Source organism: Jatropha curcas, chromosome 7, assembly GCF_041381405.1.
Source record: "Jatropha curcas cultivar XTBG-Jc1 chromosome 7, XTBG_Jcur_1.0, whole genome shotgun sequence".
In the NCBI taxonomy this organism is placed as follows: domain Eukaryota; kingdom Viridiplantae; phylum Streptophyta; class Magnoliopsida; order Malpighiales; family Euphorbiaceae; genus Jatropha; species Jatropha curcas.
The window spans coordinates 18,998,548-19,016,337 of NC_143157.1; the positions used below are offsets into that span (position 1 = coordinate 18,998,548).

The 17,790-nt window shown below is 33.4% G+C and overlaps 1 protein-coding gene and 1 long non-coding RNA gene across 2 annotated transcripts; one reads left to right on the plus strand and one right to left on the minus strand.

Annotated features, from left to right (window-relative positions):
- Positions 1-771: 771 nt before the first annotated feature.
- LOC149494865 (uncharacterized) lies at positions 772-14,100 on the minus strand. Its single transcript, XR_016321838.1, has 2 exons — positions 13,712-14,100; positions 772-968 (listed from the first exon to the last, which is right to left on the minus strand). It is a non-coding gene; the product is annotated as an uncharacterized LOC149494865 (long non-coding RNA).
- Positions 14,101-15,105: 1,005 nt separating this feature from the next.
- On the plus strand, positions 15,106-17,790 carry LOC149494866 (polynucleotide 3'-phosphatase ZDP-like; the record flags this gene model as incomplete). Its single annotated transcript, XM_089723740.1, is given in 6 exon segments — positions 15,106-15,582; positions 15,960-16,019; positions 17,061-17,114; positions 17,241-17,291; positions 17,508-17,585; positions 17,769-17,790. Coding segments are annotated over 6 exon segments (643 nt in total), but the record flags the coding sequence as incomplete, so codon positions are not given.

Below are 17,790 nucleotides of genomic sequence, written 5' to 3' on the forward strand. Positions count from 1 at the left end.
CTGTCTATAAATAGAGGCAGAGAGGCAGCATACAAATACACACATGCAGCAGAAATAAGAAAAAAAAATATAGAAAGATATCTAGTTTTAGGAAGGGTTTCCTAAAACTAAAGGAGAGAAAAATAGTGAGAAAATTATTATGGGGTATTTTTGAAAAACATTTTGAGTATCACTATTTTTGTATTACTCGCATTGTGTACCTACTATTTTTTAATAGTGGAAGAATGATTCGGAGTTTGTCCCGTGGACGTAGCCCTAAACAGTTAAGGTGAACCACGTAAATTTCTGTTTGTCACAAGTTTACTTTTCCGCTGCGTTAATTTTCTCTTAAATGATTGAAAGGGCCCAACGATTAGTATCAAAGCTGAGGTAAGTGGTACCTGAAACCCAACAACTGGTATCAGAGCTTATGCCCAACATTATAAAATGGGCATAGACCCAATAGTAATAAATTTAAACTATAATTATTTGGGTCTAACAGAAGGACACAACTCTTTTCAACCTGGTTCAATAATGAAGGTGAAACTTATTCCATTCCTTATTTCAATATTGAAGCAAACAAATAAATCGTAACAAAAATAATTTGCATTGCAATAGCATTCACAATTGCCACAAGCTCAAAACATTCCATACTAAATTTGAGTTCTTTGAGTTCAAAGTTAGTCTGCTGTCTTTGACTTCTTCTAAGCATGTCATTTGGTCTTGTATTTAATGAAGCATCAATTTGAAATTCTGCTAAATTTGGTGTCAAATTGGGTTCTATAACAAAGCTTGTTTGCGTTATAAATTCTTGCATTATTCCATCGTCTTGATACAAAGCTCATCATTCACATATCAGATGCATTCAACCAAGCAATAAGTATGTTCAAATTCACAAATAATAAAAATTCAACATCTTACATTATTTATTGTCACAGGAAAAGACACTGATGTGTTCCTTTGGCTAGCCATATGTATTTGGCTGCTACCTGTAACATCCAACATCAATGCATAACAATATACTCAATAACAAATCCAACCAGGCAAAATCCAAAATTAAATAAATTTACACAAAATTGACATCCATCATCCATTGCAGCGTAATTACATACATATGCACATCATATCTATAACTACATAAAAGTACTGTTGGCTCAAGGGTCAAAATGTTTATCTCGGATTTTGATGATTAATACAAAACAAATAAATTTAAATTATATTATTTGTGCTAATTTTATTTTATGCAGAATTTCTTTGGAAAGAAATCATACAAGGCAAGTCCTACATTGAGAGTGAAGATTTCGAAGATCCTAGTAATCTAGGTATTTAGGAAACTCTGTAGGATAGAGAGAAAGTTTATATATGAGCACAAAAATCTTTTTCTCTCTCAAAAGTATTTTCGGAAATTAGATTTTCTCAAAATAAATTCCTTTATTTTATTTTCGAAAATATTCCGTTAAATCGAAAATATTTATTTTCCTAAAACTAAAGAGATTTCTTCTCTAATGTTTTTGGTAATAAAATCATTCACTTTTTCGGAAATATATTTGAAAGATCTAAAGTACTTAAAATTATTTTCTTACCTAAAAAACGAAAAGGAATATCTTTCGGTTTTAGTAAGAACATCTTTTCCGCAAATAATTCTTTCCAAAATAAATACTGTCGAAAATCTTTTCTAAAGGAAAGTGAAAATCGGGTTTTATTCTCTTACCAAAAAGGGATAAAACAATTTTTGGTAACAAAGATTTTCACATTTTCTAAAATAAGGAAAGAAGATATTCTGATCTCTTTCCAAAAGGTGACAGCTCCTTTGTTTCCTATATAAAGGAACATTCACGTCTTATTCAATTTGGTGAAGTAAGAGTAATTGTTTTAAGAGCACTCTCTCTCATTGAACGAATCCTTCTCTCTCAAACTTACTCTACCTCCATTTTCTTTTCATCTCTACATCTTAACGTTTTCATATTTAAAGAAGAAAAGAATTTTTACAGTTTCATTTGAAAAACAGTTCTGTGTTCTAATCGATCTTCTAATCTGATAAAACTGTTTTTCCTGTGCTTATATAGGCGTTTCTTTCTGTCTATTTAGATTGTGTAATCTATAATAGACAGGCTCTGTATTTGTTAAACTTTTGTGTGTAATAGCTCAGGTTAGAAGCTATTGAGATAGAGGTTATCAAGCGACCTTCTCCATGTGTGGGATAGTAATGTCTTGAATTGAGTTTTCTGTACTCTGCCAAAAACAGAAAAGGGTTGAGGTTTACTAGAACCTTTGGAAAATCTAGTGGGACAAAAGGGTAGATCTAGGTGTTGATCTATTTGCCTTGTACTATTGGTTTGTCTCTTACCCTTGAAAGAGATAACATAGTTGAGGATCTCAAGATGCGTCTTGGGGAGTGGATGTAGGCGAGTTAGTGCTGAACCACTATAAATCTCTGTGTTGATCTTTTCCAATTTCTGAAGTTTGCTTGATACTGTCTTTATTTCACTTCTGTTTAATTTTAGAAACGCTAATACTGTTAATGATTCAGATGTTCTAAAACGGTAATAAGCTTTATCTTTACTGAACATTAGAACTCTGGTATTCTAATAAAGTGAATATACAATGTTCTAACTATTGTTCTATTCCCAGTATATTTCACTGATTGGGTTTCTAGTGAATGTTCTAAACTTTATGAGGACGTTCGTATCTTGATAGCTCTCCATCATAAAGCTGTTCTGATATTTGATTAAGGCTCTGTGAAGAAGTTCTGAATTCAATAACTGTCCTTCACATAAGCTTTATATGATTGCTCAAACTTTATGAGGAAGTTTCAATTTCTATAACTCTCCTTCATAAAGAAGTTCTGATAGTGTATAAGTCAGTGAGAAGCTGTTCTAATCAATAGCTGCACTTCACACAGACTTTCTATCTTTTATAATTAGAACATTGTGAGGATATTCTAATCCATATTCTATTCTCACAAAGTCCTGTGTGTTTTCTGCTGTGCTTAGAATTCTAATTTCTGTTTAGAATTTTTAATATTTATATTTTTCTTGAAAACCCCAATTCACCCCCCCCCCTCTTGGGTTGTGCCATACATATTCGGGACCCACAATCTGGTATCAGAGCTTCGGCTCTTGACTTACCAAAGCTTAATCGCTTAAGAGATAAGATCCCATGGCAACCCCACTTCCTCTTTCTTCTTTAGAAGGACAATCTGTTTCTAGACCTCCTTTGTTCAATGGCTCAAATTACTCTAACTGGAAAACTAGAATGGAGAATTTCATGAAATCAGTTGATATAAATTGCTGGAGAAATGTTATCACTGGTCCTCGTATTCCCATGAAAACTGTAGGAGATGAGTTAGTTAGAAAATCAGAAGAAGAATATACCGATGCTGATTGGAATGATATTGCTGTAAATGCAAAAGCTATTAATATTCTTCATTGTGCTTTAGATGCAACTGAATACAACAAAGTGTTTGAATGTAAATCTGCAACAGAGGTGCGGCAAAAACTTAAAGTCACTTATGAGGGTACAGATAGAGTAAAAGAATCCAGAATAAACATCCTTTGGAGAGAATATGAAATGTTTAGTATGAAAGAAGGAGAAACTATTGCAGAATTAAATTCTAGATTTACAAATATAGTTAATCCTTTGAGAACTCTCGGAAAGGAAATTTCAGAAGATGAGCTTGTTAAGAAAATCCTTAGAATTCTACCTAGAAAATGGGATACTATAGGAACTGTCATGAATTACAAAGAGACTCCTGTCACTTATGATTATCTTATAGGAGCTCTAGTTTCAGAAGAAATGAAATCTTCGTTAACAACAGAAGATAAGAAAAAGAAAGGACTGGCTTTGAGGGTAGATTCTAGTGAAGAAAGTTCTTCTGATCTTGACAGTGATGATTTAGCACTTGTTGCTAGAAGATTTAAAAAGTTCTATAGAAAGGGTGGAAGGCCACAGAAAAAGTTCAACAAAAAGAACGTTCCATCCAAAAATAGTAACTTACCTAAGAAAGAACCTTCTGAAGTGGTTTGTTATGAATCCAACAAACCTGGACATATCAAGCCTAATTGTCCTAAATTGAAAAAGAAGTCAACGAAAGAGAAGCTGAAGCAGGCTTTCATAGCTGCTTGGAGTGATTCAGATGATTCTAATCCTGAAAGCCATGATGACCAAGAAGAAATTGCTAATATCTGTTTAATGGCTACTATTGATTCTGACTCCAAAGAAATCAGCACTTTGACTTCAACACAGAAAGCTGGAATCAACGAAACAAATGCAACTACCCATGAGAATGATGAAAGCACTGTAAGTATTTCTGAACCCAAATCAGACAGTGATCTTCTAAATATTTACAATAATCTTTGCAATGAGTTTGAAAAACTTGTTAGAAAGTATAAAGTTCTAAAGAAAGATTTCAGAAAATTAAAATCTGAAAGTATTCATTTAAAAGATGCTTTTTATCAAGAAGTTACATGCAAAGACCTTATTATTGAAATCAAAGATCTTAAAAGTTGCAATAATCAATTTTCTGAAAATCTGACACGTCTTGAAGAAAAATGCAAAAATCTGAATTCTGAAAATGAATCTTTGAAAACTGAGATTAGAATTCTAAAGTCAATCTCAGAATCTTTTTCTAAAGAGAAAACAAGTTCTAATAGCATTTCTAAACTGAATCGTGTTGCTAATCAGAAAAATGCTGTTTCTAATGCTGTGACTTTAGAACATCAAAGTTCCAACAAAAAGAAAAATCATAGTGCACCTGTTACTACTAATCCTCCAGGACCCAATATGAGTTGGGTACCTAAATCTGCTTGATCTTTTCAGGTGTGCCTAAGGAGCGAGCTGAAAACAGAGATGTGGTACATGGACAGCGCTTGCTCTAGGCATATGACTGGTGACAAAAAGAAGTTCACCAGATTAGAAAAGAAAAAGGGAGGTACGGTAAGCTTTGGAGACAAAGCAAAAGGTAAAATCGTTGGTATTGGTGTGGTAGGTTCTAATCCTTCAATAGAAGATGTATGCTTAGTAGAAGGATTACATTATAATTTGTTAAGTGTAAGTCAGATTTGTGATAAAAATAGAAGAGTGATCTTTGAACCTTCTCATTGTGAAGTTCAGAACATGCAAGATAACAAAACCTTATTCATTGGAAAAAGGTTTGGAAATATATACCTAGTAGATCTCTCTGATATGCATAACCAGGATATATGCTTAGTTTCTATTGATAATTCTAGTTGGTTATGGCATAGAAGACTTGGACATGCAAGCATGTTCCTTATTTCTAAACTGTCTAAGAAAGATTTGGTTCGTGGTTTGCCAAAGTTGAAATTTGAAAAAGATCACATTTGTGATGCTTGTCAAATGGGCAAACAAACCAGAACATCTTTCAAATCTAAGGACATGGCTTCTACTTCTAGACCTTTAGAATTGCTGCACCTTGATTTATTTGGTCCAATTACTCCTTCTAGTCTTGGAGGAAAATTCTATGCTTTTGTTATTGTAGATGATTACTCAAGATTCACCTGGACACTCTTCCTTAGAAATAAGGATGAGTCATATGACATGTTTGTTCATTTGTGCAAGAGAATACAGAATGAGAAAGGCTACAACATCACAGCAATTAGAAGTGATCATGGAGGAGAATTTGAAAATCAGAAATTCGATGCTTTTTGCAATGAAGCAGGAATCTTCCATAACTTCTCAGCACCTAGAACACCTCAACAAAATGGAGTGGTGGAACGCAAGAATAGAACACTTCAAGAAATGGCTAAAACCATGCTAAGTGATTCTAATTTACCAAAGTATTTCTGGGCAGAAGCAGTTAACACTGCTTGTTATATTCTAAACAGGGCTTTGGTAAGATCTAAACTTAAAAAGACTCCATATGAGTTATACAAAGGTAGAAAACCAAATATTGGTTATTTTCATATCTTTGGGTGCAAATGCTTTATTCTAGATAACAAGAAAAATCATCTTGCTAAATTTGATGCAAAATCTTATGAAGGGATTTTTCTGGGATATTCTAATAATAGTAAAGCATATAGAGTATTTAATAAAAAGACTCTAGTTGTAGAAGAATCTATTCATGTTGTGTTTGATGAAACTGACTCTACTTCTAGAACATTAGAAAGTGATGATGCTATAGATTCTAATCCTGAAAAGCAGAATGAGCAACCAGAACAACTAGAACAGCCAGAAAGCAATCAGAACATCAATAGTCAGGCTGAACCGGAATTAGAACATGAAGATCAGAACATTGTTGAAAGTCAAATGCCAGAAACAGAAAATGAAGATTCTCAATTACCAAAAGAATGGCGATTTCATAAGTATCATCCCCAAGAAGATATTATGGACAATCCCTCAGAAAGGATGATGACTAGAGCTCAACTTAGAAGATATTTTGGTAATGTTGCTTTCGTTTCTCAATTAGAACCTAAAAATTTAGAAGATGCTCAAAATGATGAAAGTTGGATTCTTGCTATGCAAGAAGAACTAAATCAATTTGAGATAAACCAAGTTTGGAAACTTGTTTCTAGACCGAAAAACCATTCTGTTATTGGAACAAAATGGGTGTTTAGAAATAAGCTTGATGAACATGGTAATGTTGTGAGAAATAAAGCAAGATTAGTGGCTCAAGGGTACAACCAAGAAGAAGGCATCGATTTTGATGAGACCTTTGCCCCGGTTGCTAGACTTGAGGCCATTAGAATGCTTTGTGCATTTGCATGCTTTAAAAACTTCATGTTGTATCAAATGGATGTGAAAAGTGCTTTTCTAAACGGTTTTCTAAATGAAGAAGTGTATGTAGAACAACCTCCTGGCTTTGAAATTTTTGATAAACCTAATCATGTTTACAAACTTACTAAAGCTCTTTATGGTTTAAAGCAAGCTCCTAGAGCTTGGTATGAAAGATTGAGTAAGTTTCTATTAGAAAATGGTTTTTCAAGAGGAAAGGTTGATACAACACTATTTATTAAAAATAAAGCACATGATATTCTAGTTGTACAAATATATGTTGATGACATAATCTTTGGTTCTACTAACGACCTTCTTTGTAAGGAATTTTCTAAGATTATGCAGGGTGAGTTCGAAATGAGTATGATGGGAGAATTAAATTTCTTCCTAGGGCTTCAAATCAAACAATGTGAGAATGGAATTTTCATTAATCAAGCAAAATATACTAAAGAGTTGTTGAAACGATTCAAAATGGAAAATGCCAAGGTATGTGGTACACCAATGAGTCTATCGTCAAAATTAGAAAAAGGTGAAAAAGGTAAGGACGTGGATATCAAGCTGTTTAGAAGTATGATTGGTTCTTTGCTATATCTAACGGCAAGCAGACCAGACATACACTTTAGTGTTTGTCTATGTGCTAGATTTCAATCGTGTCCCAAAGAATCTCATTTAATTGCTGTAAAAAGAATACTAAGATATCTTTGTGGAACTTCTAATCTAGGTCTGTGGTATTCTAAAGATGATACATTTGATCTTGTTGGGTATAGTGATTCTGATTTTGCAGGAAGCAGAATAGATAGAAAAAGCATGTCTGGGACTTGTCAATTTTTGGGTAGCGCCCTTGTATCATGGTTTAGCAAGAAACAGACATCGGTTGCTCTTTCTACTGCAGAAGCAGAATATGTTGCTGCTGGAAGTTGTGTTGCACAAGTTCTATGGATCAAACAACAGTTGGCAGACTATGGACTAAAATTAGAAACAGTGCCTATCAAATGTGACAACATAAGCGCCATAAATTTATCCAAAAATCCAGTTCAGCATTCTAGAACCAAGCATATAGAACTCAAACATCACTTCATACGTGATCATGTACAAAAAGGTGATATTGTGATTGAGTTCATTCCCACTGAAAAGCAATTGGCAGATATGTTTATAAAACCTTTGAATGAAAGTCAGTTCTGCACAATTAGAAGAGAACTTGGTATGTTAGTTCTAAACTCATAACTTTAGAACTCTGTAAGTATGTTCTAAACTGCTTTCTAATTTTGAGAATAGAAGATTTGCTTTGTTTTAATTTTTATTCTGTGTGAAAACTGATTTTTGTCTAAAAATGCACGTTTTCTTTTATGACTTTCTAAAAGTCATTATCAAAATCTTGCTTTAGACTAAAACAGTTATTTTATTGTATTTGTCTTTATTGTGTTTTTCGTGTCTTTAGTGCTTTGGCGGTTTTAGGATTTTATTTTATTTTATTTTTTTTGTTTTGTTTTATTTCCTTTATTTATTTTGTTCCTTTTGTCTTATTTGCCGTTTTGAATTCTATTTAAAAACTGTTCTTTATTTCTTTCTTCCGCCACTTAAGCGTCTCTATTTTGTGTTAACTGCTTAACGTACTCTTCATCTTCTCTTTGCAAAACTGAAACCCTAAGTTGCTTTTAAGTTTCGAAAACCACAACAATGGCCGAATCCAGTTCAAACTCCTCTTCAGACTCTCTTACCAAGCAAGAGCTTCAACTTCTGAAGAAGCTCTCTAAGAAATACGAACAGAAGGAGTCAAAGGAGAAAAAGGCCGAAGAGAAAACCAAGAAAAGAAAAATTGAAACGAGCACGTCACAGAAACAGGGAGTGAAAGCTCATGACAAAGGTAAGTCGATTCTCTCAACTTACCCTCTTATGCGCTCCTATGTGATTGATTGGAAATTTTTTGGTGGTAATGAGTTTAACTTTAAGGAACTTTTTGAGTTCCAAGGCTGGATGAAGTTTCTGTCTCTAAATGTGCTATGTTATGAGAACCTAGTTAAGGAGTTTTATGGCTCGTTGAAAGTCTGTGGGACAGAGGAGATCTCTGTGAAACTTCAGGGTAAAACCAGGGTAATTTCGTATGATGATTTTGTGAGAATTTTTAATATACCTAATGCTGGGTCCAGAGTGACCAAAATCAAAGATGTATCTAGGGTTAGTGATTACAAGAAGGAAGACTTTGTGAAAAAGATAATGAAAAAGGTATCTGCAGACAAACAGGGTTCAATAGAATGCTCCAACTTGACAGAAAGCATGAAATGGTTGTACAAGATCATTGTACATTATATCTTTCCTAAGAGCGCTTCACTGACGTATGTGAATCGAGTGGAACTATGCATTATGTGGCACATAGTTGAGAAGAAACCTCTCAATCTATGTCACATTGTGTTTGACAAACTGCAGAATAACCCCAAAAAGCTACCCTATGGTATGATTCTCACGCCTGTGTTTGAGTTTCTGAATGTTGATTTAGATAAGCATGTTGGTCAGTCTGTTTCCAAGCTGGATAGTGGATCCTTGAAAATGAAGGATGAGGAATCAGGTGAAGAAAAAGGAAAAGAAGAGAAGACAGATGAAGGAAAAGAAAAGAAAGAAGAAAAGGAAGAGAAAAAGAAGGAAGAAAAAGAAACTGAGAAAATAAAGAAAATAAAAAGGGAAGTTGGAACTACAAAAGAAGAAAAAGTCATGAAGGAGAAAGAAGAAGCTGAGAAGAAAAGAAAAGAAAAAGGGAAAGGAAAGATAGATGAAATAGAGGTAGAAGATAAGAAATCAGAAGAGAAAGTGAAAGAAGAGGGAAAGAAAACTGAAGAAAAGTCAGAAGAAGAAGAAACACTAGAAGAAGAAGAAGAAACACAAGAAGAAGAAACTGAAAAGGAAAGTGCCACAGAGAAAGAAGAATTAGAAGAAGAAGAAACAGAAAAAGAGAAAGAACATGAAGAGCCAGAAAAAGGGAAGAAAGCTGAGGAAGGCAGCGATGCTGAAACAGAGAAGATAGAAATCAGTGATGAGGAAAAGACAGTTGAGGATAAGACAGGGCAAGAGTCTGAGTTATTATCGGCTCAAAGGAGTAGGGAAGCTATGTTGAAGAGAATAGAGGAAGAGCTAATAGAAGAACATAACAAAGAGCTTGATGAGGCAATACAGCATTGCCGGACTGTAATTGAACAGAATCAGTCCCTCATCAAGACTTTGGAGAACATGAAGGATATAAATACAAGGAAGCTAGCTACTCTCAAAGTAAAAGGAACACCCTAAGTTCCCTCTTTAGAGAAGCCAAAGAATGTGAAGCATACTGCTGGCAAGCACAGAACACATGGAAGAAAGCCTCCACTGCATCCATCTTCTAAAAGACCAGAAAGTTCTTCTGAAACTACTCCAGCTCAACCCTTAAGGAGTTCTAAAAGACTTAGAACTGGTTCTAAGCCTCTTTGATCTGTTTCTTATATGTCTTGAACAATTTATTTTTTTTCTTCGTAGGATTATAATTTGTGGAACTATTTTATTTTTTTTTGCTGTGACTATGTCTAACCTTTTTTTATATGATGACAAAAAGGGGGAGAACAGGTAGTCTGATGGTAATTGGTGACAGATATTTTGGTGGTACTTGGCAACCACAAGGACTTATATTTTAGTGGTTATAGTGGTTATCTGTGTGTTTATTGTTCTCTAATATGGTCTAAAGCTGTGTGATTTTAGAACTAAGATTCTTATTCTAACGACTGTTTTGCAGGTTGGGCGTAAGATCTTTTGCTCTATTTTTATCAGTTTCTATTCTATTTTATTGCTTTGACCATATGTTCTAAATATTAGAACTCAGAATATCCTGTTTATCTTTGCTAGTTCTAATACTTGTGCTCTGATTATTAGAACTTAGAATATCTTGCGTATACTTGTTAGTTCTAAAATCATTTTCTAAAAATGCCTCCCTAGTTCTAATTTTTCATAAAACAGTTTTACTGCATCTATTCAGGGGGAGCAAACTACATGTTCTAATTTGCTTTATTTTGGCATGAATAGAACTCTTATACATAAAATTCAGGGGGAGCACATGTTTTTTTATGTTTGCTAAATTTATTGGTTTTGTCATCATCAAAAAGGGGGAGATTGTTGGCTCAAGGGTCAAAATGTTTATCTCGGATTTTGATGATTAATACAAAACAAATAAATTTAAATTATATTATTTGTGCTAATTTTATTTTATGCAGAATTTCTTTGGAAAGAAATCATACAAGGCAAGTCTTACATTGAGAGTGAAGATTTCGAAGATCCTAGTAATCTAGGTATTTAGGAAACTCTGTAGGATAGAGAGAAAGTTTATATATGAGCACAAAAATCTTTTTCTCTCTCAAAAGTATTTTCGGAAATTAGATTTTCTCAAAATAAATTCCTTTATTTTATTTTCGAAAATATTCCGTTAAATCGAAAATATTTATTTTCCTAAAACTAAAGAGATTTCTTCTCTAATGTTTTTGGTAATAAAATCATTCACTTTTTCGGAAATATATTTTGAAAGATCTAAAGTACTTAAAATTATTTTCTTACCTAAAAAACGAAAAGGAATATCTTTCGGTTTTAGTAAGAACATCTTTTCCGCAAATAATTCTTTCCAAAATAAATACTGTCGAAAATCTTTTCTAAAGGAAAGTGAAAATCGGGTTTTATTCTCTTACCAGAAAGGGATAAAACAATTTTTGGTAACAAAGATTTTCACATTTTCTAAAATAAGGAAAGAAGATATTCTGATCTCTTTCCAAAAGGTGACAGCTCCTTTGTTTCCTATATAAAGGAACATTCACGTCTTATTCAATTTGGTGAAGTAAGAGTAATTGTTTTAAGAGCACTCTCTCTCATTGAACGAATCCTTCTCTCTCAAAACTTACTCTACCCCCATTTTCTTTTCATCTCTACATCTTAACGTTTTCATATTTAAAGAAGAAAAGAATTTTTACAGTTTCATTTGAAAAACAGTTCTGTGTTCTAATCGATCTTCTAATCTGATAAAACTGTTTTTCCTGTGCTTATATAGGCGTTTCTTTCTGTCTATTTAGATTGTGTAATCTATAATAGACAGGCTCTGTATTTGTTAAACTTTTGTGTGTAATAGCTCAGGTTAGAAGCTATTGAGATAGAGGTTATCAAGCGACCTTCTCCATGTGTGGGATAGTAATGTCTTGAATTGAGTTTTCTGTACTCTGCCAAAAACAGAAAAGGGTTGAGGTTTACTAGAACCTTTGGAAAATCTAGTGGGACAAAAGGGTAGATCTAGGTGTTGATCTATTTGCCTTGTACTGTTGGTTTGTCTCTTACCCTTGAAAAGAGATAACATAGTTGAGGATCTCAAGATGCGTCTTGGGGAGTGGATGTAGGCGAGTTAGTGCTGAACCACTATAAATCTCTGTGTTGATCTTTTCCAATTTCTGAAGTTTACTTGATACTGTCTTTATTTCACTTCTGTTTAATTTTAGAAACGCTAATACTGTTAATGATTCAGATGTTCTAAAACGGTAATAAGCTTTATCTTTACTGAACATTAGAACTCTGGTATTCTAATAAAGTGAATATACAATGTTCTAACTATTGTTCTATTCCCAGTATATTTCACTGATTGGGTTTCTAGTGAATGTTCTAAACTTTATGAGGACGTTCGTATCTTGATAGCTCTCCATCATAAAGCTGTTCTGATATTTGATTAAGGCTCTGTGAAGAAGTTCTGAATTCAATAACTGTCCTTCACATAAGCTTTATATGATTGCTCAAACTTTATGAGGAAGTTTCAATTTCTATAACTCTCCTTCATAAAGAAGTTCTGATAGTGTATAAGTCAGTGAGAAGCTGTTCTAATCAATAGCTGCACTTCGCACAGACTTTCTATCTTTTATAATTAGAACATTGTGAGGATATTCTAATCCATATTCTATTCTCACAAAGTCCTGTGTGTTTTCCGCTGTGCTTAGAATTCTAATTTTTGTTTAGAATTTCTAATATTTATATTTTTCTTGAAAACCCAATTCACCCCCCCTCTTGGGTTGTGCCATACATATTCGGGACCCACAAGTACTATAAATGAAGAATGCAAATTGCAAAGACACTAAATTACTAGTAAATGAATAATGTATAAACAACTTCTTTTTCTTTCACTTACAAATAATTGTTGTTGCCATTACAACTCATATTGTAATAAAGACTAATAAAAAATAAAACATAAAATATCAAGAGTCCACTATAATTAAGGGTGGCCACGGTTCCGGAACCGCCGGTTTCGGTTCCGGGGCGGTTCCGGAACCGAACCGAAAATTAACGATTTTATTACGGTTTGAAACTGAACGGTTCTGGTTCCGTTTCCGATTCCTCAATGGTTCCAAAATCGATGGTTCTGGTCAGTTCTCCGGCCTGTTTTTCGATGGTTCAGGCCAGTTTCAGATTGGTTCCGGCCGGTTTCTGATGGAACTAGAACCATCAGTTCCGACTAGAGCTGGAACCGCTGGTTCACGGTTCCAAAACTGGTGGAACCAGAACCGAACCGGTTTGGACTGGTTCCGGTTCGCACCGGTTCGGAACCGATGGTTCCGGTTCCGAAAACCGGATTTTGGCCACCGCTAAATATAATTTTTATGGCCACTTTGTCCAGAAACGAAAGACCACAGCATATATATTATTTTGATAAATAATGATTTCTTGTAGAATTCTTCATTTGGAAAATTCTTTATTTTTTGCTTCATTAATTCTTTATTTTTTGCTTTAGTATATACAGTGGACTACTCCTTTTAATTATATTTTGTTTGTATATAGAAAAAGTAAAAAATACAGTGAACACAATCTTTCAACAACCCATTGTAGCAGTTCATTCCTATTGATAATGTGAAAAACCTAAGTTTACTACACTTCCCCTGCACAGCAATCAAAATTTTGCATCAAGTAATACAAAACCCTAGATTTATAATATTAACCAATAACATAACGAGACAAAAGACAGGAATCTAACCTGTAGAATGTGTAGCCATCAAACACAGACCCACTGTGACTTTAGCAAAAAAGAAGAGCTTTTTTTTTTTCTTTTCTTCCTATTGTCTTTTCTATTCTCTCACTTTTGAACAGTGTAAAATAGCGGATGACTAGAAGAAGTTATACCGACAGAGAGAACACAATAATTGTTAACAATTTCTGATCTTCTTTTATCGGCTATTCTTGCTAATTTGGCCTCAACGTGCAACTACTTGAGCGAGAGGAAATAGCAAAGGTAAGGGTTTAGAGAGTAAAAAATCGAGAGATACGGGTTTACACAGTCAAAAAAATGCAGGTGACAATGGAATTTGGGAAAGTGAGAGGAGACTTTTTTTTGGGCGAGAGAGAAGGCTTCCATCAGGTAAGAGACGGAAGCGTACTAGGAAAGTTCGATTACGTGAAAAAAACATTATGTGTTATATTATTAAAGCCACGTCAGCTTTCCGGTTGCTTTCTCACAGGGTATTTGCCATTATAAAATTGAAATGTACGTAGTTTTAAAGGATAAATTAAAAATTAGCTACAACAACGAGATCACCTTATAAATTAAGCGGCCATGGATGAAAATTAGCCACTTTCTTTCGTTAAAATGAGGGATTTAATAGAATGGTATCAAGGCTTGAAATTCCTCTCCCCAGTATGATTGATAATTCTTACTAATTGGCAAAATATTTTTCTACTAATTTCTGAAACTTAATAAAAATAGGTACAACATCATATTTACATTTTAAGAAATATATCCATGTATGATGACTAAAATTATTATAAAATACATACACTAAAATATAATCTAGTGGTAAGTGTATATATGATCTCGCTATATATTCAAGACCGATCCTCACTTCCCCAATACTCAAAAAAGGAAATTATCATAGAATATCACGTAATAAAGAAAACCATCAAATGAGGAAATCGGTGATGGTCCCAAAAAATCTGCTATATATAAAATGAGTTTAAGCAACTTGGGGTGCAACATTAATAAAAATTAGAACCCATTTGGTTTAACTATTCATTCCAATCAATAGCTATAATAAATATATTTTGGAACGTATATATTTTAATTTTAAAGGCAAATATATTATTTTTTATCTTTTTAATCATCGGAAGGTTCAACGACTGAAATAATAATATATCTAGCCAACACATAATTAATAGCGGATTGACTATATTATTTTTTATTTTAATACATATATAAATAAAATACTAATTATTTTTAAAAAGTAAAATTTAATAAAAAAATTATTATTTTTAAATAAACTGATAAAATATTAATTTAAAAAATAAATAATTTTATTTTTTTAATTTATTAAAAGCTTTTATAGATAAAATAATACTGTGACACCGTAATAGAACCTTAAAATTAATGAAAATAACTCTGATCGAGAAAACTTCGTTAGTCATTTTGTTTTTGGCTCGCCTCTTATAGCTGAGAATTTTCTAGATTCTATAAAACCCTACAATTTTTTGTTTCATATGTTAAACATCTTCAATCTCTATGTATCCACCCGTAATCCTATCTTTCCATTCCTAATCTCCCTCTCTATCGAAACCCGAAACAAACTCAATTTCCCTTTCTTCTACATCCAAAAACAACCAAAACACTCTCTCTGTTTTTGTTTCTGTTTCCAAAATTCATCAATGCCTCCTAAATCCAAAATCGTAGCTGAATACGCCAAATCAAACCGTTCATCATGCAAGAAGTGCTCCCAAGTTATACCCGCTAAAGCCCTAAGGTTGGGTTTGGTCACCAGAGACGCGCGAGGGTTTGATATGACCAAATGGCATCACTTGGATTGTTTCTCTGAGTCGATTGAATCGACAGAGGTGGTTGGGGGACTTGCTTCACTCCAGGTTAGCTTTGTGGTAAACTTTTGTGCGGTAAATTTTAGGGTTTTTGAAGGGTTTTAGGAGGATTGTAGGTAGTTATCTATGGATATGCAGTTATGTTTCTGTAGTTGTAATATGAAGGAAAAAGATATAAGCTTGATTATAATGTTTTTATTGGCCAAGTTGGGCTGGCATTTTTTGCTTCTGTACAAACCAATTCTGCTGAAAGAGCAAATTTTTTAATTTCATTTTCTCCTAGTGTTTCTATGCAACTGAACAGTGGTTCTGGGAATGTTGCATGTGGAAATTTTAGTTCTACAATCATCTTCTTATTCTCCATTGCTTTCTTTGTAACATTTTTTTTTTATTTCTTTGTAACATTCTTTTTATTGTGGTTTCAGAGTTGTGATCAGGAAGCTTTGAAGAAATTGGTGGGTGGGTCTAAAAGTTATGTGGAGGAGGTATAAATCAAGTTTTAGTGGATTAGGATTATTCTATTTATCTTCTCATGCACTTAATTACAGTTACCATATTCATCTCAAATTACTATTTTTAACATGTTGATTATTCTCTAAAAGTAGAATTTACACCAATTAGAAGCATGACCTGTAGAAAATAACCCATGAAACTTTTTAACCCACATGATATACCTTCATAGTCAAAATCTTTTGCAATGGATGTCAGTTTTAGTTGTAAAGGTGTGATGCAAAGTTAACCAGTAAAGGGATATGATTGTTTAAATGCTGGGTAACTTTAGCTGTCTATTAATCTATTAGCATGTAAATTGATCTATTGATGAATTAGTAAATAAGTGGAGCCTGTCTCTATGAATGCTAAGTATGGGGACTAATTAGCTGGAAAAGTTGTGCTTGCTTGTTGTCTCATTTTTGGTGTCAGTAAAATCTTGAAAAATTCCTTTAGGGACCTTTTTTTAACATTGCATACAATTACTAGACATTAATTCAACCTCTCTTTCCATCATTACATTTCTGATTGCATAATGCAGATTGGGCATTATCTTCTCCAGCTTGAGAGGGATTGTTTAGATATATTATTAGTAAAGAATACTGTTGCAATCTCCACTTTTCTAGTGACAATATAAATAAGGGTCAGAGGACTTAGGTCTTCTTTGTGGCTCCCTTGCTTTTTCATTTCATTTTTGCAACATTTCCTTCTGATTTGTTTACACAATAAGTAAAGCTTGCAGAACTTTATGGAAAACTGCCGAGGAAAATTCCCCTTTACTTAGTTGTTATTAAAAACATCAATGTCACGTGATTGGTGGAATATAACAAGGATTGTGTAGTATCATGCACATTAAAAAATTACAAAAGGAGTACATCTTTTAGTGTTCCTTTCTGATATTTGCACACACACACACATATATTGGTGGGAGGAGAAGAAAAATGGAGGTGTTGGGGGTGGTGAGGATCTTTATTATTATTATTATTATTGCAGGTCCTATGAACAGTATCTTATCTCTTTCATTTTCTAACATCCAGCTTCAAGATGGAGATAAGGATGCAGTTCATGAAAGCCCAAAAATTTGTTCTAAGGTATGCATGGCAAAAAAGTGTGCTTTGTCCATATATATATATATATATATATTTGGAGCCTGGAAAATGCATATCATTGTTCTCGTATTATTCATAGCTTACATCTTTGCCAATAACCAAATTCAGAGACAAAAAGAAAATGAACCAGGGGAAAAGAACTCTGAGAAAACTAAGGAGGTGAGCACTTATCTTGTTTCATTTTTTTTCTTTAAAATTTTAATTTTCCTCTTTTTTTCCCCATGTTAAATTGTCAAAAAGTTGTATTTTGATGTTTTTGAGTTTTTAGTTGCAAAGTTGTTGGTTATTTGGTGGAGCATATACAGCTGCTTGTTTAACTTTTCTTGGCTTTTATCAAGGTGGAAAATTCTGAGTTTTAATTTGCATTGCCTCTAGTTATCAATAGCTAATGAGAAAGCTGAGTTGGAGCTGGATATAGCCTTTTCACTGTCAGATATCAAGGATAAGTATAAGGTGTGGTAAATTGATATCTTGTTATTTTTAGATTTAGTGTTCTAATCTCTTCTGTTGTTGTTATTTGTTTACCTTATTAAGGGAAAAAAAATTATTCAGGGGATGTGTGAGAGGCTTATCTCATATTTCCTTTGGGAAAGGCTGTGTTTCACTATCTGTTTCTATTCTTTCCTTTTGATTCAGGACGCTACATTATTGCCAAATT